At 34.3% G+C, this 26,921-nt stretch overlaps 1 protein-coding gene across 2 annotated transcripts in view; it reads right to left on the bottom strand.

The window, feature by feature from the left end:
• Positions 1-26,921, bottom strand: part of LOC148309079 (uncharacterized) — a 106,548-nt gene that overhangs the window by 70,526 nt on the left and 9,101 nt on the right. For both annotated transcript variants that reach the window (XM_088260619.1, XM_088260621.1), the window contains exon 2: positions 18,760-18,963. In XM_088260619.1, the coding sequence (XP_088116745.1) occupies positions 18,760-18,908 (149 nt within the window). In that variant the 5' untranslated portion in view covers positions 18,909-18,963. The remainder of the gene's footprint in view (positions 1-18,759; positions 18,964-26,921) is intronic.

Genomic DNA, 26,921 nt, shown 5'->3' with positions numbered 1-26,921 from the left:
TATATATATATATATATATATATATATATATATATATATATATATATATATATATATATATATATTAGATTTGTGAACAAGTATTTCTTCTTCTTCTTATTATAGGCCTTGCGGCCTGTTTTTAAGAGGGATTAGCCTCCTGCGACGTCGATTCCCAACTATCGGTCCATCTTTTTTCTTTTCCCAAGAATAAATTGATAGCTAAATTTAATATCATTAATATTTATCATTAGAATTCTAACTGTCCATCAAACCTCCTCCCTTAGTTTTTCCGTCTACCCCCTTCCCTAAACTCCCTTTTTCCTTTGCCCTCCTTATTATCATCTTTTTAATTTATGTTTTTTGAAATGTCAATTTGTAATTTATGTTTTTTTAAATGTTCAAGTACTATCTAACCTCTGATTGCAAACAGCTATATATGGTATCTAACGTTTTGATCAATATCACTAGTCTGTTTTTGGTTGGTCGGAAGATATTGCCTTTTAGCAATAGGCCCGCAAATGTACTTAATTCTTTTGTGTACATGAATTTGAAATAAATAAAATATCAGTTGTTGCATAAAATGGCTTATACGGTATCAATCCGTTTACGCATAATTTAAGTATTATGAAACACTTCTCGGAATATGGAGGCCTTGAAGAGTGAGTTTTGGTACTCGTATGTAGTTAGCAGCATTCTTGGTGGACTCAGATCGAGATACATTGTCGAATACGATATCGTTGAATTTATCAGAAGTTGAGAAAAATCAAGGACAGTCAGAATACTTGGCATACGTAACGAATGACGAATTGACAATGTCCAAGCACATGGTTTAGATGATGCGAGATGATAACAACATGTTCTCAAGGCGGAAGACATATATTTTTATTTATTTATTTAAACTTCATAAACAAACAGAAAAGAAATAAGTACATTGGCGGGCTTATTGCTAAAAAGCAATACGTTACAACCAACCAAAAATAGAGTAGTGATATTAATCAAAACGTTTGATTCCATATATCGCAGTCATACAGGAAAAAGTGACAAAGTGCATTGTTTTACAAAAACGTGATCATTGATTATTTGATATCTTACTAGCTTAATATTATATTAAGATTTTAAACTTGGAGGTATAATATATACCCTTATCCGCACCCCAATGGTGCATAGGGCACTGTGTCATATTAACGCAGTGTTATCTTGATCGTTTTACACATGAAGGAGAGGTGATCAGCCCACCCCTCCCTTCCGGTACCATGGTAATATTGAATAAATATTACCCCCCTTGGGAATCGAACCCGGGACCTCCAGAACGGTAGCCGAGCGTGCTGACCATTACACTACGGAGGCGGACGTGATATAATCATAGTTTATCGACTTGTTAAAAATGACTAACTGCATTAGTGTTTATTTTCTTGCCGAGCAAAGGTGACTTAAATGACCCTCCTGAACATTTTACGTTTTGGTAGTTGGTCACTTTCTCCTGTACGACTACGATATGCCTGTTTGCAATCAGAGGGTGGATAGTACTTGACTTATAAAAAAACATAAATTACATTGATGATAATAAGGAAGGCAAAGGAAAAAAGGGAGTTTAGGGAAGGAGGTAGAGGGAAAAACTAAGGGAGGAGGTTCGATGGACAGTTAGGAATCTAATGATAGATAGTAATATCTCAGACGTTTCTTAAAAGTTATTAGAGAAGGTGCATCTTATACAATTTTTACAAACGTGTATGTATAAGAAATCCATAAGAGAGGTATAGTAAAACCTCGATATAACGGACCTCTATTTAAAGAACTTCGGATATAACGGACAGTTAATCCAGTCAAATGTGAAAAAAATAAAAACGTCCTGTTAATATTCCACATTTACTTTTATTTTATTTTTACAAAAAATGTTAGTAATATTAGTATATAAACACACACCGAGATTTTTGTGTGTACCGGTTTCGATATAAAAAATATAAGAAATAAATAAAATATTTGTTATTTTTTAACATCTCGCCAAGGATAAAGAAGTATTTGGAAGTTTGGGCATTTACGGAGCTTACGACTGACATAGGCTGGTGTAAGCGATCACTTTACACGCGTGTAACATTCACCAATTCTACCCATGATTGATAACCACACTACTTAAATTCTATATATATGATCCAATTTCGAAACATTGTTCTTGAATCAATAGAATTTTACTAGAGACATCTGTTGGTAAGATGAAAAGAAGCTTTTTTTATTGAGTAGAAACTGTTATATGAGGTCTGAATCGTGGATTATAATCACATACATGAGAAACGCCAAAAAATATCATTTTTCATTTTTATTGTTTCAGCTTATAATGTGACCAGTTTTTTATTTGCAACATTTTGAGTGTGCCCAAATACTTGTTCACAAATCTGGATTATCCCTAATTATGGGAGTTATTTTTCAAATTATTTTTCAACATCTCAACAAACATTTGTTGAGATGTTGAAAAATAATATGAAAAATAACTCCTATCATTGGAGATAATCCAGATTTATGAACAAGTATTTGGACATACTCAAAATGTTGTAAATAAAATAAATTTTACCCCAATTTTTGGAGATACCCTTTGAGTGTTTGACTTTGGATGTGATGTGTCATCGGAATACGACAAATAGTCTCCACGTTCAGAATAGCGCCGAGTGTGACGACCTTCGGGCCGGGCTTAGGGCCGCTTCGCACGCCAAGCGGAACGGCCCGACGCGACGCGGACGTGTGACGAATTCGCGGTATCGCGCGACTTCGGCAGGTTTACGACTTTATTTAGACAATGACTGAATGGATTAGCAGATGAGCCCGGGGATTATGAGCTCTGTTCAACGCACCAACCTTTGTATTATGTCGCAAGCAGTGGCGTGCACAGAGAATTAATTGAGATAGGTAGTAAGGTAGGCTAAGTACTACTCACTAGGGTTTTTAGTTTTTTTTTATGGGAATTGCATTTATTATTTACCTTGCTAATTATGTACAAGGTTTATATATCATTTAGTGGATTTTTGTTTCTTCTAACTAATTCAATGTGTTTTTATTTGAATCTGTGTTCGGAATAGGAAGGATAATCTAGTGTGGGCCAATCAGGAACTTCTCAGCGTTTGCTCATTGCTGGGAGGTACTTACTAGAGTAGGCAGTAGAGGTAGGTAGTAAGGTAAGCTGGTACTACTTAGTGAGGTCTGCCTCCGTGGTGTAATGGTTATCGTGTTAAGCTACCGTGATGGAGGTCCGGGTTCGATTCCCAGGGGGAATGAAAATAAACAATAGTGATTTTACACTCTTAATTTATATCTCCTTCCTCCTCCTATTGCCTTTATGTAAGTAAGGATCAAGATAACACTGCGTCAATACGATGCAGTGCCCTATGCACCATTGGGTGCGGATAAGGGTTAGAAGAAGAAGTGTACATAGCCTGTATCCCATATTCTTCCTGGCTAGATCCCAGCTTATTGTCCTTGTAGACTGCTGGAGTCAGCTCTCCTCGTCCTCAGGTTATAGGTCCTTCTGTCCTGGACAACGTCACCTAGGTCATGACTTCGATTCATGTTATTTTTCTGCATCACCCATAGCCTGTATCCCACAAAATACCTAAATCGACGATAATTAACGCCGTGTCGACCCGGTGCAGTGCCCTTTGCACCGTAGTGGTACGAATAGGAGATAAGTACTAAAATACCGATCATATTTTTTAATTCACCGCATTTCTTATATTACCGAATGTGTACATCATTGTTATTTATTGATTTGGCGTTTAATTCGTAGAACTTCATTTTAATTTATGTATTAATTTTAAATCAAACACAGATTTTTTGAGTCTACTAAGTTGTATTTTATTGACAAAAACAAATAAAAAATTCATATAGTGGCAATTGTTTCGCCTTATTAGGGCATTATCAAACGAATGTCGGATACGAATGTGGACATTCGTTTGATAATGCACTAACAAGGCGAAACAATTGTCACAATATGAATTTTTATGTGTTTTTGCTAGTAAAATACAGCTTAGTAGACTCAAAATATCTGTGTTTGATTTAAAATTAATACATACATCATTGTTATATATCTGCATGATACGTGGCCATGACCTTGTGCGGCGTCCGTGAACGTGTCGCAGCGGAACTTGGTACGGCGCACGTGTGACAAGGCCCTAACGAGGCAAGAAGGCTGTACTAACGCAGATGGTATAATAATTAGTTTCAATATCTGTATAAAATAATACAACATACAGTCGCAGTCGTAAATCTACAACCGTTTCCAGAAATTAATTCAGTGAAAGAATTTGCGCATATTTTTACTTAGAGGACAAGTATGAATATAAGTGGAAGATCAGGGAACAAGAAGTGTTGAAGAGAAGCGAGTGGTATTAAGAGGAACTCGCAAAATGGGTGATTCAGTAAGCGATCGGCTGCGCGAGAAACCGGACGTATCTTTACGCACAATTTAAAAATAATATTTATGTATTTATTGATTTGGCGTTTAATTTGTAGAACTCCATTTTAATTTATGTATTAATTTAGAATTTAGAACTTAGAGTTGTATAGCTACATAAGGACCGTCAGTCCATTTGATCTTCACATTCGTATGAAAATGCCATAACTAGGCGAAACAATTGTTACAATTTAAATTTTTTATGTGTTTTTGTTAATAAAATACAATTTAGTAGACTCAAAAAATCTGTGTTTGATTTAAAAATTAATACATAAAATAATATTTATGTATTGGAATTTGATTTTTTAAGAATATATATTGAAAAACTTATCTTTCAATACTTTACTCTTTCTTTTCAAAGCCATATATTCATTTCGAAGAAAAACTTTACAATACAAAAATTCAATGACGTCAAATGTTCCCTGGGTTGAAGAATAAGAAATATATATTGTATGCAGCGGCAAAAAACCAAGTAATTTTGAATAACCTATCGTACAAGTGACTCTAAAATCTAGCTACGGCTTATGAAACACCGCTTATCATGCGCTTGTTTTGGCTTTAACATTATAAGCCTTTATATATTTTTTGTACGTTTTATATATTTTTGTATGCTTTGTTTAAAACTTTAGAACTTCCTCTTATTTTATTTTGTGCATTTAAAAAAATATTTATAAATAAATGTTTTTTTAAATGCATTTATTTTTATAAATATTGCAATTGGCTTTGCTGTCATGTACATGTAAATTTAAATAAATAATTAAATTACATATAAATAAAAGGATATAAATCTGGCGGTGTCAAAAGTCTGCGTAATCGGAGGGTATGTATGACTAGATGTATGGATGTGAAGGAGGCGAGGAGTGTATGTCAGGACAGAAGAGTGTGGCGTTCCATCCTCTCTGCCTACCCCTGCGGGGAAACGGCGTGATGGTAGTAGTAATAGTAAATAAAAGTAAATTTAAATAAATAAATTACATTTAAATTTAAATAAAAATCAATTTATGTAACTATTCTGTGAAATTTAGAAATACAAAAATACAAAAAACCAATGCTTATCATAAAAACCACGAGCCCCATAGTAGACGACTCCCAGGCAGACCACCAAAGAGATGGGTCGATAGCTGGGAATCGACATCGCAGGAGGCTAATCCCTCTTAAAAACAGGCCACAAGGCCTACAAGATGAAGAAGAAGAAGAAGAAGAAGAAGAAGAAGAAGAAGAATAATAATAAATAATAATAATAAAACCCTTATCCGCACCCCAATGGTGCTTAGGGCACTGCTTCATATAAACGCAGTGTTATCTTGATCGTTTACACATGAAGGAAAGATGATCAGCCTTCCGCTTCAGGTACCAGTCCAGGGTAATATTGAATAAATATTACAGTGAAAAAATCACTAATATTTATTTGACCCCCCCTGGGAATCGAACCCGGGACCTCCAGAACGGTAGCCAAGCGTGCTGACCATTACACTACGGAGGCGGACATACAAAATATAAATAAAAAAGTATTATAGCCAATACCTACTTGTGAGTGGATTTACTCTTTATGTTTAAAGTCACTATAATTTCATGTGATTCACTAGTGAAAATTCTAGGCAAAAACATACAATGAAACACTGGTATATTAGCACGTATGTTCAAATGAGATAAGAATACGTATGTAATATGTACATAAAATAATAGATACAACCTTCCGGAAGATAAAGATGGAAATTCTATTATAAATTCACGATGACAATAAATTATTGTACAACATATTGCAAAGATGCATTGTAATGATAATGTTTAACGCTCAGTAGTAAGAAAATGACAAAGGATTTCATATACTTATTAACATATTATTTTTATATTAGCAACGATTATTGTTCGATTTATCAAAAGGAAATACTGTTTCATTGTAAAAATACTGTTTAATTCATCAAATTTGAAGAAAAAAAACATTTATAATGTTGCATAAAACGCAAGGCAAGCAAACAAGGCTGCAGTCATCTCAGGATGCCTAAAAATTCTATGTGGAAAAACCCTGACATGAAGATCGGCAGCAAAATCAAAATACACTCGGGCCTCGGAACCATATAACACGGTTATATATATATATATATATATATATATATATATATATATATATATATATATATATATATATATACATTTATATATATATATATATATATATATATATATATATACATTTATATATATATATATATATATATATATACATTTATATATATATATATATATATATATATATATATATATATATATATATATATATATATATATATATATATATATATATATATATATATATATGTATATATATATATATATATATATATATATATATATATATATATATATATATATATATATATATATATATTTATATATATATATATATATATTTATATATATATATATATATATATATATTTAAAAATATATATATATATATATATATATATATATATATATATATATATATATATATATATATATATATATATATATATATATATATATATATATATATATATATATATATATATATATATATATATATATATATATATATATATATATATATATATATATATATATATATATATATATATATATATATATTTTGTCCGCCTCCGTAGTGTAATGGTCAGCACGCTCGGCTACCGTTCTGGAGGTCCCGGGTTCGATTCCCAAGGGGGGTAAAATAAATATAAGTGATTTTTTCACTGTCATATTTATTCAATATTACCCTGGGCTGGTACCTGAAGCGGAGGGCTGATCACCTTTCCTTCATGTGTAAACCATCAAGATAACACTGCATTTATATGACGCAGTGCCCTATGCACCATTGGGGTGCGGATAAGGGTTTTATTATTATTATATTATATATAATATATATATATATATATATATATATATATATATATATATATATATATATATATATATATATATATATATATATATATATATATATATATATATATATATATATATATATATATACATGAATATGTACTTTATTTTTTTTAATGTGTCGGGTTGTGGTCCCGTGGTTAGTGTCGCAGACTCTTAAGTCAGAGATTTTCGGTTCGAACCCGGTTATTATACCAATAAGATACCTATTTCTAATAATGAGCCGCTTAGGCTCGCAGAAATAGTATGAAATTGAAAGATTTTTGTGTAAATAACAACAAAAAAACACAAATATTTCTATTTGAAAAAAAAATAACAAACATATTATTTAATTCATTTATTTTTCTAAGACCGTGTTATAAAAAGCGTGTACAATACATGTGTATACAAAAAATATGCCACAGTTTATGCATCCGTGTTATATACAACTGTGTTATACGAGGCCCAAGGGTATACAAAACTTGTGTGCGACCCATCGTGACATATCGCTCACTCCTTTCAAGAACGTCATAAATCAAAAAACTGGATTTTTCAGGAGAACGTTTTTAAAGTTCAAAAATATAACACAATGTATTAAAAATCAATATCAAGCCACTTATTGAACTTTTTACTGTGCAACATATCTTTTTAGGTAAAACCTGAAGGTTTTTTCTCTATTTGAAAAAAAAATATTTTATTTAAAAAAAATATTAAACAATACCTTTTCTTCAAAATGCAAAAACAACACTTTCTGCCCTGTAGCGGGTAAATATTATGTTAAAAATATGGCTCTTTTGCAGGGATATGGTACCTTTTCTGGGCATTCCGAAAATACGCACAACTGAAAATTGACGATTTTTGATTTATGACGTTCTTGAAAGGAGTGAGCGATATGGGATCGAAGGCAGAGCGGACACCGCAGTAACAAAAAAACGCGCTAAGCGTGTCAGAAACAAAGACTTTAAGGAGCATAACTGGCAAGAGTCTACGAGACAGAATAAGGAACACCAGGATAACGGAAATATGCGAGATCGAAGATCTCGTCAGGTGGGGAAAGCAACGAAGGAGACAATGGTATGCGCATGTGAGGAGAATGGAACCATCCACCCCACATCGCACTGTACGGCCAACTCCAAGGTAGACGGCGACTCCCGGGCAGACCATCAAAGAGATGGATCGACAGCTGGGAATCGACCTCGCAAGAGGCCAATCCCTCTTAAAAACAGGCCACAAGGCCTACACCAAGAAAAAGAAGACGAATAAATAAATTATAATTTATATTTTAATCACTTTTAAAAACAGGCCACTAGCCCTACACCAAGCAGAAGAGGACGAGACATAAAAGCACGAATAAAAATCACAAAGATATCATTTAAAAGATGCTGCATTGGCTTTCGTATTTCCCACTACCAACAGACAATACTGACGCATCGCGTTTTTTTGTTGTTGTTTTCTTGGCAACGACCCCTCGAAAACGTCACATTACGATCTAAGGACGTCAGAGATGTTTCATAATTAAATTATGATTTTCGGGGAAGTGGCTGATTTAAATTAAGTAATGTCTAAATTTAAAATCGAGTAATAGACGAACGCGAGTAATCTATGGTGTTCTAAATTTAAAATCAAATAATAGATGAAAAATGTGCGAGAAATCTGTGGTGATCTAAATTAAAATCAGGTTACAAACGAAAACTTCGCGAGAAATCTGTGGTGTTCTAAATTTAAAACCAGGTAATAAATGAAAACTATGCGAGAAATCTGTGGTGTTCTAAATTTAAAACCAGATAATAAATGAAAAATATGCGAAAATCTGTGGTGTTCTAAATTTAAAACCAGATAATGAATGAAAAATATGCGAAAAATCTGTGGTGTTTTAAATTTAAATCCAAACAATAAATTAATATATACGAGAAATCTATGATGTCCTAATTTTATAATCAAGTAATAGATGAGAAATATGCCATAATTAGCCCTATTTGAAATATTATCCTTATTTTTAGAAATGATACTGATAAAACTCCACACCTCCATCCCCTCTCACTTCAAACCACATTTAATTGACCACTCATTTATCCCACGTATTCACTTATCCATCCCTAAAGATGACAAGGTGCTTGACGAAACCGTTTGGCGAAAAAGAACCAAAAATAAAAGTGGTTAAAAACAAAGTTATAGTTTTTTCTTATGAAGTTCTTGAGTAATCTTTTTTGGCGAAGATAATTTTGTAACATCGTTTAGATATAATATTATCTCAAAACCTCAAAACAAAACAAAGAAAAAAAAAGATAAGCAATTTTATCACTAAAGCTAACTAACTTTACACTCTCATGTTTATACTCTCTTGTCTCACAGCGAGTATAAACGCCAGCCGCATATGAATGCTACACACCTGACCACTTTTGTCACATAGTGTAACATTGGCTATTCTTGAGATAGTTTGTACTACCGACCTACGATTTGCGGGATCGCCACTGCCCTGAATGTTTTGTACTTTTGCCGAAAAGAAATCTCGACGGTGTATTTTAAGTACGCCGAGTATGACGTCATACGGTGTTGTGACGTCATGCCGTAGCGTTCCTCTATGCCCCGATGGCGTGAGCGTGTAATACCATTATTTTGTACAAAGTACAGTCTGCAAGTAGGTTGATTTGATGCATTTGGTTCTGGCCAACCCACGAGTCCTGGTATGATTCACTAACGTATCGTAACGTCCGCCATTTTGAATATTTACAAAAAATATTACTATTTTTTTAAATATATTTTTTGTATGTCAATATTTGTGTTTTTATTAAGAGCCTAAGCCTAAGCAGCTCATTAGAAATAGGTACCAAATTGTGGTAGAGTGGGTTCGAACCCAGAAACTCTGACTCAAGAGTCCGCGACACTAACCATGGGACCACAACCTCATTTGATATTTCAAATGTAGACGAGGGAGAATACGGAGTATGGGCGTTAACAGGGCTCATGACATGTCATTGGCTGGTTTGAGTGAACACTTTTTACACAGTGTTATATTCACCATTACGCCCATTCATTAAATAGAAAAAATGTAGTTAGTTTAACTTCATTATTATTTTTTTAAATCTGTGTGACACGAATTTCGACGCATTACGCATCATTTTCAAACACCGTAAATGGTGACAATAGATTTCAAGAAATTGTGGTATTTACCAAGTAAAACGTAAATTAAAAATGGACAGATATTATCACAAAGTGACTGCCGAATCAATAAATGAAATTAGATAATTATGTATAGATAGATGGTGAGACCCAGAAACAAATTGATAATGCTGCTGTTATATCCGGATGCTTCAGAAACTCGGTGTGGAGGAACACACACACACACATAAGAATAGAAAATAAAATGAAAATATACAAAACATGTGTTCGACCAATAGCCACTTATGGGATTGAGGCAAGAGCAGATACTTCAGATCCACACAACAACCACATACAACAGATCCTCAGGATCTAAAAAAAGAAGAAGAAGATACACGCAAACCAGAAGATTAAAGAAAGAAAAACAAAACGTCTCGAGATTAATTGATTACCATTTAAAACGGGATGATAATAAACGATGTTTAGACCACGTCTACCGAATGACGTACTCTCCAAATTGAGACTAAACACTCGCGCGTAGTAGCCAAACAAACAGAAAGCAGAAGGTAAACAAGATCAGCGGCTTTCGGCTGTGACGTCGATGATCATCGAGTTGATCTCTATGACTAACTGACTAACCATCACGTCGTTCCTCGCAGGGGTAGGCAGAGAGAATACAACGCCACGCCAAACTATGACAAGCGACGTGGCGTAGTTGGGTAGCCGCTCGACTGCGGTACTGACAAAAATTAATTTAAGAAGTATTTATTTTCAATTGGTCTGGGTCCTGGACCTTTCCTAGCCATACTATCCTACCTGCAGACAAGCCTCTAAAAAGTAGAGGCATTGTGGGTTATTCATTAAAAAAAAGCAACACGTGTTGTTCGAGCACATTTTTTTTAGAACTTTTCGCTCACTCCTTTCAACAACGTCATATATCAAAAATCGTCAATTTTCAGCTGTGCATGTTTTCGGAATGCCCAGAAAATGAACTATATCCCTGCAAAAGTGGCATAATTTTAACTTAATATTTACCCGCTACAGGGCAGAAAGTGTTGTTTTTGCATTTTGAAGAAAATGCATTGTTTAATTATTTTTTTTTAAATATACTAAATATTTTTCAAATGGAGAAAAAACATTCAGGTTTTATCTAAAAAGATCTGTTGCACAGTAAAAGGTTCAATAGGCGGCTTGATACTTATTTTAAATTTATTGTGCTATATTTTTAAACTTTAAAAACGTTCTCCTGAACAATCAAGTTTTTTTGATTTATGACGTTCTTGAAAGGAGTGAGCGATATGTCGAAAAAATGACGATAGTTCGTAAGAAAAAGCCGATGATTTGAACCATATCTAATGGCTACCGTTACATTTATAGAAATATGTATATAACTTGATGGGATTTGTTGTACGGTGACGTAAGTCCACGAGTACTCCCGACTCCCGACCTATTGCGTCATTGCCGTAAAGCCGAAATTCGTGACAGCGAGTGAATCGTAACTAGTTTTACGGCCACGTGGAGAGTCGTTACGGGGAACGTAATCCTACCGTTCGGACAATTTATATTGATTTGCTAATATAACTTAATAGGGGCCTTTCAAGATTTGAAAATATTTCCTTGCCATCTTAATACGCTATCTGCGGGAAGGGTAATTTTACCTTTTCATTCGACTCGTAAATTGCGTGTAAGTTATCTTTACGCATGACTTTTGCGGCATCTTTTGATCTCATATCGATGTATACAGTATGGTTAAATGTTATCACTTCTTTTCAGAGATGTTTATCTCTAACATAGATGAAGAAGAATTTGGAAGTCTGGGCATTTATTTACAGGGTTTATGGCCGCCATAGGCTTGTTTGAGTGACCACACTTTACACACGTGCAACATAAACCAATTCTACCCATTATGAACATCCACAATTTCAAAAACATTTTGAGTGTGTCCGAATACTTGTTCACAAACCTGGATTATCTCCAATTATGGGAGTTATTATGATTAAAGAAAACACTTCGTTTTTTACCACTTGAGTTTTATTATAGACTACATGTTTCAGAAGTTATAATGAGTTATTATACAGACCTGAATGATGGAAGTTTAACTTGTGAAACATGTAGTCTATAATAAAACTCAAGTGGTAAAAAACGAAGTGTTTTCTTTAATCATTGTAACATGTCTTACCACAAAGTTAATGCCGAAACAATAAATAAAATATGGGAGTTATTTATCATATTATTTTTTGAAATCTCAACATAGATGAAGAAGAATTTGGAAGTCTGGGCATCCACATTTTTTTGTTTATTTGCAAGATTGATCGTGTATCTAGTCCAAAAAAAATGTTGAAAACACCTGAAAAGTGGACGCTTCTAGTCAATGACTGCTTACACCTATGTTTTACTTAATTTTGTATATCATTTTGATCCCACTTAAATTTGTTTATCATTTCAATCCTACTTAATTTAACTTAATTTAAAAACGGCTAATTACGTGTTGAATTTCAGGATCAACGATCTCTTGTTACCCAAAGTCATCTAAAGAGCTCGTAAATGTTTCTGAAATGGAGTCATACAACCCATCCGGTCAACGCCAGTATTAATTTGCATGAATTTTCTATTGACATATCGCTCACTCCTTTCAAGAACGTCATAAATCAAAAATCGTCAATTTTCAGTTGTGCATGTTTTCGGAATGCCCAAAAAATGTACTATACCCCAGCAAAAGCGGCATATTTTAAACTTAATATTTACCCGCTACAGGCAGAAAATGTTGTTTTTGCATTTTGTAGAAAAGGTATTGTTTAATTATTATTTGAAATATACCTAATATTTTTCAAATGGAGAAAAAACCTTCAGGTTTTACCAAAAAGATCTGTTGCACAGTAAAAAGTTCAATAAGTGGCTTGATATTTATTTTTAATACATTGTATTATATTTTTACACTTTAAAAACGTTCTCCTGAAAAATCAAGTTTTTTTATTTATGACGTTCTTGAAAGGAGTGAGCGATATTGCGTCAAGTTGAATCGTCTAGACATTTAGACGCAGGAGCCCTGTTGTGTTTTGACTTATTTTCTAAAATCTCTCATTTTTTTACTATGCAGCAGGCATAAGTCTAACTAACTAACTAACTAACCATCACGCCGCTTCCCCGCAGGGGTAGGCAGAGAGAATAGAACGCCACACCACTCTGTATTTGCAAACATTCTTCGCCTCTTCCACGTTCATGCATCTCCTCATACATACCCGCCGATTGTTACGACTCCTAACCTAACCACCAAGTATTTGGCATACCTGATCAGGCATAAGTCCATTTGAAAAAATGTATTTAGAATATTATATCCATGTATGGTACATTTGATCGCCTCCGTAGTGTAATGGTCAGCGCGCTCGGCTACCGTTCCGGAGGTCCCGGGTTCGATTCCCAGGGGGGTCAAATAAATATAAGTGATTTTTTTCACTGTAATATTTATTCAATATTACCCTGGACTGGTCCTGAAGCGGGGGGCTGATCACCTTTCCTTCATGTGTAAACGATCAAGATAACACTGCGTTTATATAAACCAGTGCCCTATGCACCATTGGGGTGCGGATAAGGGTTTTATTATTATTATTATTCTTATGGTACATTTAGTATAAACATAAATGGAAATTTTCATTAGTCCGAAATCTTTAATCTACTTATTTACCACTACCATTAACCCTTATGGCGCATAGGGCACTGCGTCAAATTGACGCAATGTTTATTCGGTTGTTTATTATATGCAGACAAGATGATCAGTCCTGCGCTTCAGGTACCAGTCCAGAGTAATAATTAATAAATAGTAGGATTTTTTTTTTTTAAATATAAAAAAAAAATAATAAAAAAATGGACCAATCATATTGTACAGTAAATAAAAAAAACCTTACTTATCCTAACATTACCTGGCCAGTGTTAGGAAGACCTAGGTATACATGGGTAAACTGCAAATTCCAATTTACTTTTGTTTTAAGTTTTCGAACATTACCCGACAGGATTGGGTAATGCTAAGTTAACCCGGATAAACCTAGGCTTACTTCGTATTATATAGCATTACTCGTAACATAACACACAACTCCATTACTGCATACAGAAAATCATGTAAATGGTCATTGCGCGGTTAAAATATACATTTGTGCATTAAACTATGAACTTTTCTTGAAAGCCTACCCGCTAATAAGTACTCCAGAATACATTAATGCAATACACATTTGAAAAAAGCGAGTTTAAACCTTAACCATCAGTTACGGTGGGAAATTTAAACGGTGTTATTTTCCGGTTGAAATTAATCGTGTCGGGTTAAACCCTCGAATGGCGTGTTCTGCCATATTTTATGCATGGTATCCTTTATTTTTAAACGCGAATCATTTTTCTTTTTAAACTAACTAAATGTAACAAAGTTTAGTAACTTATTATTTTATTTATATTAAAATTACAGTAGTGAAAATTACAATAACAGCAGCAAGCACTCAAATCTTTCCTGACTGAAAAAATCATGTCTCTAGTGAAGTTCTAGTGATTCAAGAACAAGGTTTCTAAATTGGTTCATATATATAGAACTTCCAAACCATATAGAACTTATGACAATATAGAACTTCCAAGAATTTTACTGGTGTGGTTGTCAATCATGGGTAGAATTGGTAAATGTTACACGTGTGTAAAGTGATCACTTAAACCAGCTATGACGGCCGTAAGCCTTCTAAATGCCCAGACTTCCATATTCTTCTTCATCTATTTTGAAATGTAAAAAAAATAAAATGAAAAATAACTCTTATAATTGGAGATAATCCAGATTTACTAACAAGTATTTGGACACACTCAAAATTTTCAAACGGAGCAAGCTGAATAAATACTTACAACATTTTTAGTGTGTCCAAATACTTGTTCACAAATCTGGACTATCTCCAATTATAGGAGCTATTTTGTTACACGTGTGTAAAGTGATCACTTAAACCAGCTATGACGGCCGTAAGCCTCCTTAATGCCCAGACTTCCATATTCTTCTTCATCTTTAATGAGATGTCAAAAAATAATATGAAAATATCAGTTTTTTTTTAATAATATTTTTGTTGTTGTGATTTCTTGATAGATTTTCAGTCCAAAATATTAAACAACACTGTTTAAAGATGATATACCAAAATGATTGCCTACTTAGCGAGCATTTTTTTTCATAATTTTATAGTTAATTTGTGGATTTTCGAATTTACCCGCCTATTATTCCAAACCAAACGTTAGTCATCCCTGATTTAATGTGTGGGCGGGAGGGGGGGGGGGGGTTCCGTGATATGTGAGTGAGTGGATAGTCAAACAGCTAGTGGCCATACAGTTAGGGGTGGTATGCAGAATGTGGAATTACCTACATGGAAGGGTTGTTATATACTGCCCAATGTATTGATTTATTTCACAATAATTATTATGCGTATGTAAGCAAGACATGCGGAGCCTTAATTTAATACAAAATACAGAAAAAATCATTTAGTAGGACGGTGTAGATTTTGTTGTATGGCGGGTTCATATTTAGTTTAAAAAAAAAGTAATATAGTTGTAAAAAATGCTTTGCAGCCATTTTTCACTCAGAGACATCATATTGCAATCCGATGTGTAGTGTCTGGGGTTTTATTTATAAGAAATATAATAAAAATAAAACCCATTTTTGTCAGTACAATGTCCGCCACCGTAGTGTAATGGTCAGCACGCTCGGCTACCGTTCTGGAGGTCCCGGGTTCGATTCCCAAGGGGGGTAAAATAAATATAAGTGATTTTTTTCACTGTTATATTTATTCAATATTACCATGGACTGGTACCTGAAGCGGAGGGCTGATCACCTTTCCTTCATGTGTAAACGATCAAGATAACACCGCGTTTATATGACACAGTGCCCTATGCACCATTGGGGTGTGGATAAGGGTTTTATTATTATTATTATTATTTGTTGATACTGACTTCCATCTTTTTTCGTGTAAAGGGAAGAACAATACATGTTTTGTTATAATTTTTAACTAGAAAAAGTCGATGGAAAATAAGAAAAATATTTAAAAAAGAAGAAATATTAAGGAAAATGATAAAAAAATACTAAAATATAAATATAAAATATTGTGTTTTGATCCACTCACATTTTTATTAGCCAACTAGTTTCGGCAACAACCTGTTGCCCTCTTCAGGGTTTAATTTATGAATTTATGAAACTAGTTGGCAAATAAAAATGTGAGTGGTTCAAAACACTAAGTCTTTTTATTTCTCAAAATAATATATCAATATGATCCACAAAGTTAATGCTTTCAATATTCAAAACTAAAATATTGTTACAAAATTAAATATAGAAAAGAAAATTACTAGATTCGTGAGATTTATCAGAGCTTACATTTAGACCTGAAGATGGAAGCTTAGCTTCCGAAATTAGTGGTCATAAAATAAACTCAAGTGGTAAAAAAACAAGTGTTTTCTTTAATAATACGTATAAAATTCTCAGTGTCTGATTTAAATACGTGCTTTAAAAAAATGCATGACATCACGAGTACGCTATTGACTCTGAAACACGTGGCCAGCAAATCGCTTGATCGCCGTCCAACAATCGACGTCTGGTCAACGTTAACGGCCAGATTACGCAACGCGAATCGCCCGCCATCACTACCGGTTTCGGATCAAACGCGTCTGGGGCCGCTGTAGCACCTGATCAAACAGCCCGACCTTGACGTGCCCGGCCTGCGTCTGTCGAACAACGAGAGACTGAACTGTGTATGGAAGAAGAAGAAAAAACAACTAGCCTAACCTAACCAATACATTAATGTACATTAAAATCGAAAATATGCAATAATACTATTGCTAGAGGTGTAGAAGAATCCCGCTTCGGAAAACTCCAGACACATGAAACAGATTAATATCATATGATATATAGTTTAACATAGCGGTAGCTCTTCCTACAGCCATAACCATCGGCAGGTTGGTCCTGTGTATAGGAATGTGAAACAATCTATGCCGACGCTGTCTTAGGTAACTATCGGGAACATAGAGACCAATGCTCCGGATAATTTCAAGATTATCGATCATACCGCGCAACAATCGATAAAAATGCGTAATTAAATACACATTCCTTCTAGTTTTTATTGTAGCCAAGCATACCCTGGAGAAACTCGGACGGGTAGAGCCAAGGATAATAGCCGTACTCTCTCATGTAGAGATACCTCAGAAACTTCTTCTGGACTAAAATGATCGCTTTATTTAAAACATAATCGTTCAATACAATTGGCGACCGCTCGTCTACAAAGTTATTGCACCTGTTCTTATGTCATAATTCATGTTTCCTAAAGCAAACAGTGTGCATATTTTATGACGTGTTTTCATGTCAAGCTATCCGCGAATTACGAAACGTCACCACCCTCCAACCGCTTTGCATGGTATACACCATCTATGAGGCCGAACAAGCCGTTGATTAGTTATTTTTAATGGATTTTTAGCTCGTTAACTAACTGTCCACATGTCACCACATGACATTAACACGTTCAGGAGTTCAATATGTCACGAATAACCACAAAATAGCATTTTTCAAACCGCTGAAACTACATTAAAAATGTGAAATACTAGTAAACACATCGTAGTCATACAGGAGAAAGTGACCAAGTGCATTTTTTACAAAAACGTGATCATTGACAATTTGACATCTTACTATCTTAATATTGCCCTGAAAAAAAATCCCAAAGGAATTTAAACTTAGAAGTATAGTATATTGACTTGTTAAAAATGACTTACTGCATTGACGTTTATTTTCTTGCCAAGCAAAAGTGACTTAAATGGCCCTCCTGAACATTTTACGTTTTGTTAGTTGGTCACTTTCTCCTGTACGACTACGATATAGTAGTATTCTCTTTGTGTGTAGTATTTAATCGGTTCAATTACATGCTTTTTGCATTCTCACGTACGTTTTGTCGCTCCGTCACTCTCATTCATAATCAATTCTAAATATGTCTCTTTCGCACAGATCATGAAGAGAGCCCAGACGAATGTTTGACAGAGTTCTCCTACCGGTGCTGTGCTCCTGGAAGCTGCCCCGATTTAAAATAGCTCGATGCCAAATGCACGTGCATTTGATCGGTTCAATAACACGCTTTTATGGATTCATCATCAGTTCTGATGTTGCCTCTATCATGACCTCCTACCTGGTGCTGTGCTCCTGGAAGCTACCTTGGTTGAAAATATCTCGATGCCGAATGCCGGCGCATTTAATCAGTTCAACAACACGCTTTTATCGATTAGCACGTACGTTTTATCGCTCCGCCACTCTCACCCATCACCAGTTCTGATGATGTGTCTCTGTCACGACCTCCTACCTGGTGCTGTGCTCCTGGAAGCTGCCCCCGTCCAGCAGGCGCACCTTGGCGAACAGCACGGCGGCCACGAAGGGCACCTCGGTCAGCTCCTCCACGCAGCACTGCACGCTGAACTTGTACCGCTTCTTCTTCATCATCATGAAGGCCATGTCGGCGCGCGCATCGGGCCGCCCTTCCCGCCTACCGGCCGCCCCAGACCACACCCTGCGAACAGACGACAAATCATTTTACACTAAGTAAGTACTCGCAAACATCTCGGCTGTCCAAACTTAAAACACAGTAAGGGACATTTTTTTGTAGTACCTACGTTTTTTTTTGCATTTTTGGACTAAGTAGAATCTACTTAGTCCAAAAATGCAAAAAAAAACATACTACAAAAAAAGTCCGTTACTGTGTTTTGAGTTTGGACAGCCGATCTAATTCAGTAAGTAAGGGGCCAGACGTATCTCCGCGCACATTTTTTTGTTGTTAATTATTTGCAAAGAAATATTGTTGTAGTGTTCTACGAGTATTCTCTCTGCCTACCCCTGCGGAAAAGCGGCATGGTGGTTAGTAAGTTTTTTAATTTTATTATTTTTGAGATATATAAACAGAATATGCTATAAATTAGAGCACATAACAGGCAGAGAGAATTTTAGGCAAATAGTCCCCACTGATAAAAAATAAGAAATAGCGTCATGTTTCAACGTCCTAAGGACACAACTCAGAAATTTAAACTCAACTTCAGATACAGTGTTTGAGAATGATGCGGAATGTAACAAAACACGTGTCACAATAGATTTAGGAGATAGTGGTATTTACTAAGTAAAACTTAAATTAAAAATAGATATTACCACAAAGTGATTAACGTTTAAAAAAAAGGTTTTCGATCTGTTAATAATAAATGGATCATCCTCGAAAGACATCTGGAGGAAGACCAAAGAATGCATGGATGCTGCAGAGAGATAACTTGATTCGAAGGCATGGCTTAGGTTATTGTTCCACAAAGTGTGTGCCGCGGCACACTGGTGTACCGTGGTGATTAGTTGGTGTGCCGCGAAAAAAGTCTAGTTATGTAAAAATAACACAATCTCTCCATATTTTGATCGCCTGTGCTCAGTTAAGTAGGCTCACATTTCGCATTAAACATAATATGTTAACCCTTTCCGGTCCTACGTCCGAATGTCATTCGACATCGACTTTATTCCGGTGAGTCCAATGTCGAATGTCATTCGACATTCCTTTCTTCATCAGTTTAATTTTAAAATACAAGCAAACATATTTTTTTCTCATTCGTATTTAGTGTAAAATGTAATAATAAGAGACAAGATTGTATACATTCAAAATTAAAATAAATTTTTAACACAAGTGTAGTTTTATTTTAAAAAAACTTAGATGTATTGTTTAACCCTGTAATGCTGTAAATCTACTGTGGACGTGGTGGAATTATTTAAAAAAAATTATGGACCGGAAAGGGTTAAATATGTTACCACAATATGGTAAATATGCACCTCTGAAATTTCTTAATTTGGTAGGTGTACCTTGAATAGAAAAAGTTTGCGGAACACTGGCCTAGGTGACGTTGTACAAGACGGAAGGACTTACAACCTGAGGATGAGGAGAGCTGACCCTAACAGTCTGCAAAGACGATAAGTTGGGATGGAGTCAGGAAGAAGAGTTGTTACTTATAAAATACTAATGAAGATGATGCTCGGGATATCCTGGAGAGACCACATCTCCAACGACGAGGTACCTACTACGATTAATCAAAGAAAGGCAGCACCTACTCGCGACTATCTCCGAATGGATCTGCCACGTGCTAAGACAAGAGGGTTTCCTGCACAAAATAACAGAGGGGACGATGGAGGGAATAAACGCCAGAGGACGCCCACGCCGCGAATACCTAAGCGACTTATACGAAGACATGGGCTGCTCGACGTATGAGGAGCTGAAGAGGACTTCCGAAAATAGGCGAGAATGGGGAACGAGAGGTCATCTGTTGCTGCAGACCAATACGCAGGATTGAGACCAGAGAAGACGAAATATATTTCCTTATTTAGTATTTTTCTTAGAACAACTTTTATTTTCTCCGTATTTTTCTCTCGAAGAAAGAAAAATATTTAATTCACTAATCAATTCTATGAATCATTTGGGACCTATTTACGATTTCTCTTCGTTGCGTATTTTCTTAAGTGGCTTTCTTCCAACAACTAAGCTCGTACTTCGCAAATCTTTCCTAATCACTTCGTTCTACCATTTTATCTGATCACATTTCTTCTCTTCGATATCAAAATCGATGGTTAATAACGGTTTTATTAATATAATAAAATTATATTCCGTATTTCAGTCCATAAAGTTCGTTCCTTATATCGCCTTATCGGTGGAGCTCTGTAAGCATTTTATTTAAACGAATGGTTTTCTCGGGAGCTTATGGTTTTATATTAAAATTCATTAATATTTTTTTTGTATATTAAAAGCATTTTTAACATTGTGGTATGGTAATATAACACTCTCCTTATCATTCATCATTCACTTTGTGTAATGCCACTTTTAACACTTAGGGCGTTTGTCCACTACACGGAATTACACAGAATTTTACCGTCCTGCACGTCAGTTAGCGTTTTAAAACGACAATTGGCTTGGATTGGCTTGTGCTTTTGTCCATATTTCTTCGGATCGGTGCGTGAACACGTTGCGCGTAAATTCGATCACGCTATACTGGCGTAGTCGTTTTCATTTTTCAAAACCGGACTGCCGGACGGTGAAATCCCGGGATAATAGTGGACAAGCGCCCTTATTCGTGACTAACAGTTACGGCAGAATCATTTCATCATCAGGTCATTAAAATAATTTTTCTACGGTCATTCATCATCAAAATTATTACGGTTTGAAATTTGTACAAAAAATATCTTTCAAAATTGTTATTTTTGTACAAATGTCAAAACCGTAATAAAAAACAACTTTAGAAATAAATATTCATCCCACCAATAGATGTCTCAAGTGAAATTCTAAGTGATTAAAGTACAATGTTTCAAAATTGGATCATATAAGTATATAGAACTTCCAAGAATTTGAGTAGTATGGTATTAAATCATGGGTAGAATTGGTGAATATCGCACGTGTGTAAAGTGATAACTTAAACCAGCCTATGACGGTCGTAAGCCCCGTAAATTCACAGACTTCCATATTCTTCTTAATCTATGTTGAGATGTCAAACAATCATGTGAAAAATAACTCATATAATTGGAGATATTCCAGATTTGTGAACAAGTAATAAAGAAATAAAATTAAAATAGGTATATTTTAACGATTCTGCTTAGTAATCGCACTACAGATATACTCAATTTGACTTCTATGGTATAATTAATGAGCGCAAATACATTATGAGAAGCGAGCCATAATTTGGACAATCGCTCAAGCGCCTTTTAAGCATTCGTGAGAACGAACGCGCACGTGATATCTGCGCCTAAATGCACAAAGTTGGAGTTAATTTGTAAAGATGAAATGAGTTATTTTATTCAGACGATGGCTGAGAGGAGTTCATTCAGTACCCATTGGACTTGGGAGTCTGGGAACTGAGATTCTGTCGTCTGATTAGTGCGGAGTCAAATGTCAAGTGATCCTTATATAGACGTATTTATGTAGGTTTTGACAGACGGCATATAACCAGGGCGGTATTTCTGCAAGTAAAAAATAATGTGCGACTAGAATTGTCGATTGCAAAATCTGTAAAAGGTAAAAGAATTATAAAAAGAAAACAAGTAAAAATGAATCCTTGTCTAGTCCCCACGGACTAGGATAGTCACCTTCAGAACTAGTAAAAAGTAACATGCGACTAGAATTCTGTGATGAAACGGAAAGGGGGCACAAGTCTCTAACATATACTATAGGACTTGTGCCCCTCTTCCGTTGTCAATTGCAGAATATGTAAAAAGTAATGTGCGACTAGAATTGACACTTGCAGAGCAAGAAAAAACTAATGTGTGACTAGAATTTTCAATAGCAGAACAAATAAAAACTAATGTGCGACTAGAATTGTCAATTGCAGAACGAGTAAAAACTAATGTGCGATTAGAATTGTCAATAGCAGAACGAGTAAAAACTAATGTTGGATTTGTCAAATAAAGAACGAGTAAAAAGTCATGTGTGACTAGAATAGTCAATAGAAAAAAAAGTAACGTGAGACTAGAATTGTCATTTGGAGAACAAGTAAAAACAAATGTGCGATTAGACTTGTCAATTTCAGAGCAAGTAAAAACTAATGTCCGACAAGAATTGTCAATAACGGAACAAGTAAAACATGTGCGATTAGTACTGTAAAAAGAAAAACAAGTAATACCTAACTAATGTGCGACTAATATTGTCCATAGAAAAGCAAGTAAAAACTAATGTGTGCCTAGTATTGTCAATAGAAAAATGAGTATAAACTTACGTGCGATTATAATTGTCAATTACAACAAGTGAATAAGTGAACAGTGAAAAAGAATGTGCGATTAGAATTTTCAATTGCGGAACGAGTAAAAACTAAACTGTGACTAGAATTGTCAATTGTAGATGTAGAACAAGTAAAAACTAATGTGTGACTAGAATAGTCGGTAGAAAAATAAGTAAAAAGTAATGTGCGACTAGAATTGGCAATTGTAGAACGAGTAAAAACTAATGTGCGCCTATCAAAAGAAAACAAGTAAAAACTAATGTGCAACTAGAACAGTCAATCTGCTCGCTTTAACTGCAGCATTCGAGGGGAAAAGGCGAATGTACACCGCGTAGGAAATGAGCCATAATTCAGATGGAAAATGGACGAACTTAAGTTGTCAGTGGTGTTATTATAATATGTACAGGAAGGCAGCTGTCAGTCATTGCGCGCGCTATTTCTGATCTCGTCTTACTCCACGCGTATCATATCCCATAAATCTAGCCTCTGGGTGTTCGCTTTCTATTACCGGCCCCATATACATCCACCCATCTATCTATATATCGTAGTCATACAGGAGAAAGTGACCAAGTGCATTTGTTTACAAAAACGTGATTATGACTGTTTGATATCTTACTAGCCTAATATTGCCCTGCAAAAAACCGAAACCGATTTTAAACTCGGAAGTATAATATATTGACTTGTTAATAATGACTAACTGCTTTAATGTTTATTTTCTTGCGAAGCAAAAGTGACTTAAATGGCCCGCCTGAACATTTTACGTTTTGTCAGTTGGTCACTTTCTCCTGTACGACTACGATATGTAAATACAAATGTATACATTGAAAATCTTAAGGCCCTACATACGTTAAATCACAACTTAGTTTTTTTATTAAATTTTTTTAATCATATATTTTTTTATATTTTAAACCTGGGTAACATTTGACGTAACTGATTTTTTTAACACTCTCCTTATCATTCCATTAATATATGTATATGTAAAAAAAAACAGAGTTTTACTTGTGACATAAAAAATACGCGTATTCGAATGCAACGTTGTGTCAAAATTTAAAGCGAATTTTAGGATTTCAAGGTGAATCACTTTAGGAGATTAAGGCTTTACTTGCAATAGCTGAATTCATTACGCGTTCGGCTTCGCGGAGAGCCGGTCGCCACCTCACGCCAGATTTTTTAAAAGAATATATATTGTATGTATTAATTTTAAAATCAAACAAAGATTTTTTTGAGTCTACTAAGTTGTATTTTATTGACAAAAAGACATAGAAAATTAATATTGTGACAATTGTTTCGCCTTGTTAGAGTATTATTAAACGAAATAATAAAAAAAATTCATGTATATTGGATGTATTTTTGTTATTTAGAATGTACATACTTACGTATATTGAGAAAATATTTTTATAATTTATTCTTACCTGTCAATAACTCTTTTCTTTTCAAAACCATATATTGTACTTTTTTCAAAGAAAATATATTTTTTTCAATACAAGAACGGCGTTTTGAAAAAAAAATAGCGTTAAATGTTATCTGGGTTTACAGAAAATTAAGTAGCTATTCGTCGTATATTAAGCTTTAAATGCAATTCCACGCAGTTTCAGTAAAATATCTCAATCTGCTTCAGAGGCATTAGAATCATAATTTATTGATTTGGCGTTTAATTTGTAGAACTCCATTTTAATTTATGTATTAATTTTAAATCAAACACACATTTTTTGAGTCTACTAAGTTGTATTTTATTAACAAAAACACATAAAAAATTAATATTGTGACAATTGTTCCGCCTTGTTAGGGCATTATCAAACGAATTTCGTTTGTCGTTCGAATGACATTCGTTAGATAATGCCCTAACAAGGCGAAACAATTGTCACAACATATGTGTTTTTGTTGATAAAATACAACTTAGTAGACTCAAAAAATCTGTGTTTGATTTAAAATTAATACATAAATTTAAATGCATTAGAATCAAATCGTTTCTAAATTTCCTGATTCAAATTTTGGCCTTTTAAGTTTTCTCTTTGATTAATCTGACATAATAATATCGCCCAAAGTATTTGGATGAACATTTTAACAGAATTGAAACATTATTGATGGATATATTTTCAATATCCAATATTTCCAACGCCACGTATCGTTTTTCAGTCGATAAAAGCAACCGATGGGCGGCTTGATTCTGTCAGAAAACCATTAGATAAATTAATAGTAACATACAGTCACATTGAAAGCTGTCCCACCACATTCCCGGATCTGATACAGAAGCATCTAGGCTTCCTGAGAGACCTTTTCTTGCAAAGCAATTTTTTTAATGAGATTAATTGCGAAATTGATAGAAAATGTGAAACAAAATTGTATCGAAATTTTACTGTGAATTTACGTTTAAAAGCTTTCAATAGCCATGTCACTGCCATCAAATAAATACTTTTACTACTACCATCACGCCGTTTCCCCGCAGGGGTAGGCAGAGAGGATGGAACTAATCTAGTCATACATATCCTCCGATTACGTAGACTTTTGACACCACCAGATTTTAGATTCTGATTGTGCCAAGTCTGTTTCGGCCGTCCACGTTCTGTTCTCCCGCTCACATTCGCCACATATATTTCAGTCATTCTCTCTTATCCATTCGCCCCACATGTCCATACCACCTTAGTGGTTAGCGACGGCAATTATTTTGATTATATTTCCAACAAGCATAAACAATAAATAATAAGTGTAAGTCCCTCTCCAAGCACAAGAGCTTAGTATCTTTATTAGAGAGAACTGCGTTATTAATTTTAAGATTGTAAAAGTAGAAATGTCTATAAAATAAATTAAAATTATAATTAAAACTTTTGTAAAGATATTGATTAAAAAATAATAATTAAAAAATTTAATTTTCCCTTTCATATCGAAAAAAATGGTTAAATGTTGCAAAAAACGGAAATTTCATATGCACCGATTACAACATTTTCATAATAGGCCGGCGATACGTGGGCACACACAACACACTGGCGAATAAAACACAATATTTTCAATAAAAACAGTTTTTGATGAAATTCTCAACATGTCATCGCCCGCGTGTCTCGACTTGCCCGTCTCGTGAGTTGCCTTTCCACACTTGGCGCCCGCCCAGAGACTGCCATTGTACGCTGTTCCGTGTTCCGTCCAATTTCCCGAACGGGCTAAAGTTGAGGAAATATTTACTTTATTTTTTATTTTATTTATTAGGGAATTGTACAGCTTACATATAAAAAATGATATAATAAACAATAGTTACATTAACAATAATAAACATTACATTACATTAACAAAAGATAGTTACGTTAAAAAAAGCCAATTAAACAAATCCACATTTATGATATAAAACTATTAAAAAACATTTAGAGATTAAACAAAAAAAAATTCTTGCATATATTTTTCCTTTATTTTAAATTCTTTTGCATTTCACAACATATTATAATTACAAGTCCAGAAAAATATAAAAAATTAATACAAAGAAGATCCCACAAAGGCCATGGCCGGTGGGTATTCATTATATTTTAGGTTATAATAAAGGGCACTGGCAAGAATACAATAGATATTATCATAAATAAAAGTACAGATTAAAAGTGCTAATATAAACTGCAAATATTTGGTTTTAACAGAAAACAAAAAACAAAAAAGAGGAAAATGAAAAAACAACTACATTTGAAAAAAAAAGAAAACGGAAATATTTGTGTTGTTATTCTTTTCACAAATATTTCAATTTCATACTATTTCTGTGAGCCTAAGCGGC

The sequence above is a fragment of the Brachycentrus maculatus genome, unplaced genomic scaffold, assembly GCF_059751285.1.
Source record: "Brachycentrus maculatus isolate JH-2025_06_01 unplaced genomic scaffold, ASM5975128v1 h1tg000139l, whole genome shotgun sequence".
NCBI classification, from domain to species: Eukaryota; Metazoa; Arthropoda; class Insecta; order Trichoptera; family Brachycentridae; genus Brachycentrus; species Brachycentrus maculatus.
This window is presented reverse-complemented; position numbering and strand designations above follow the sequence as displayed.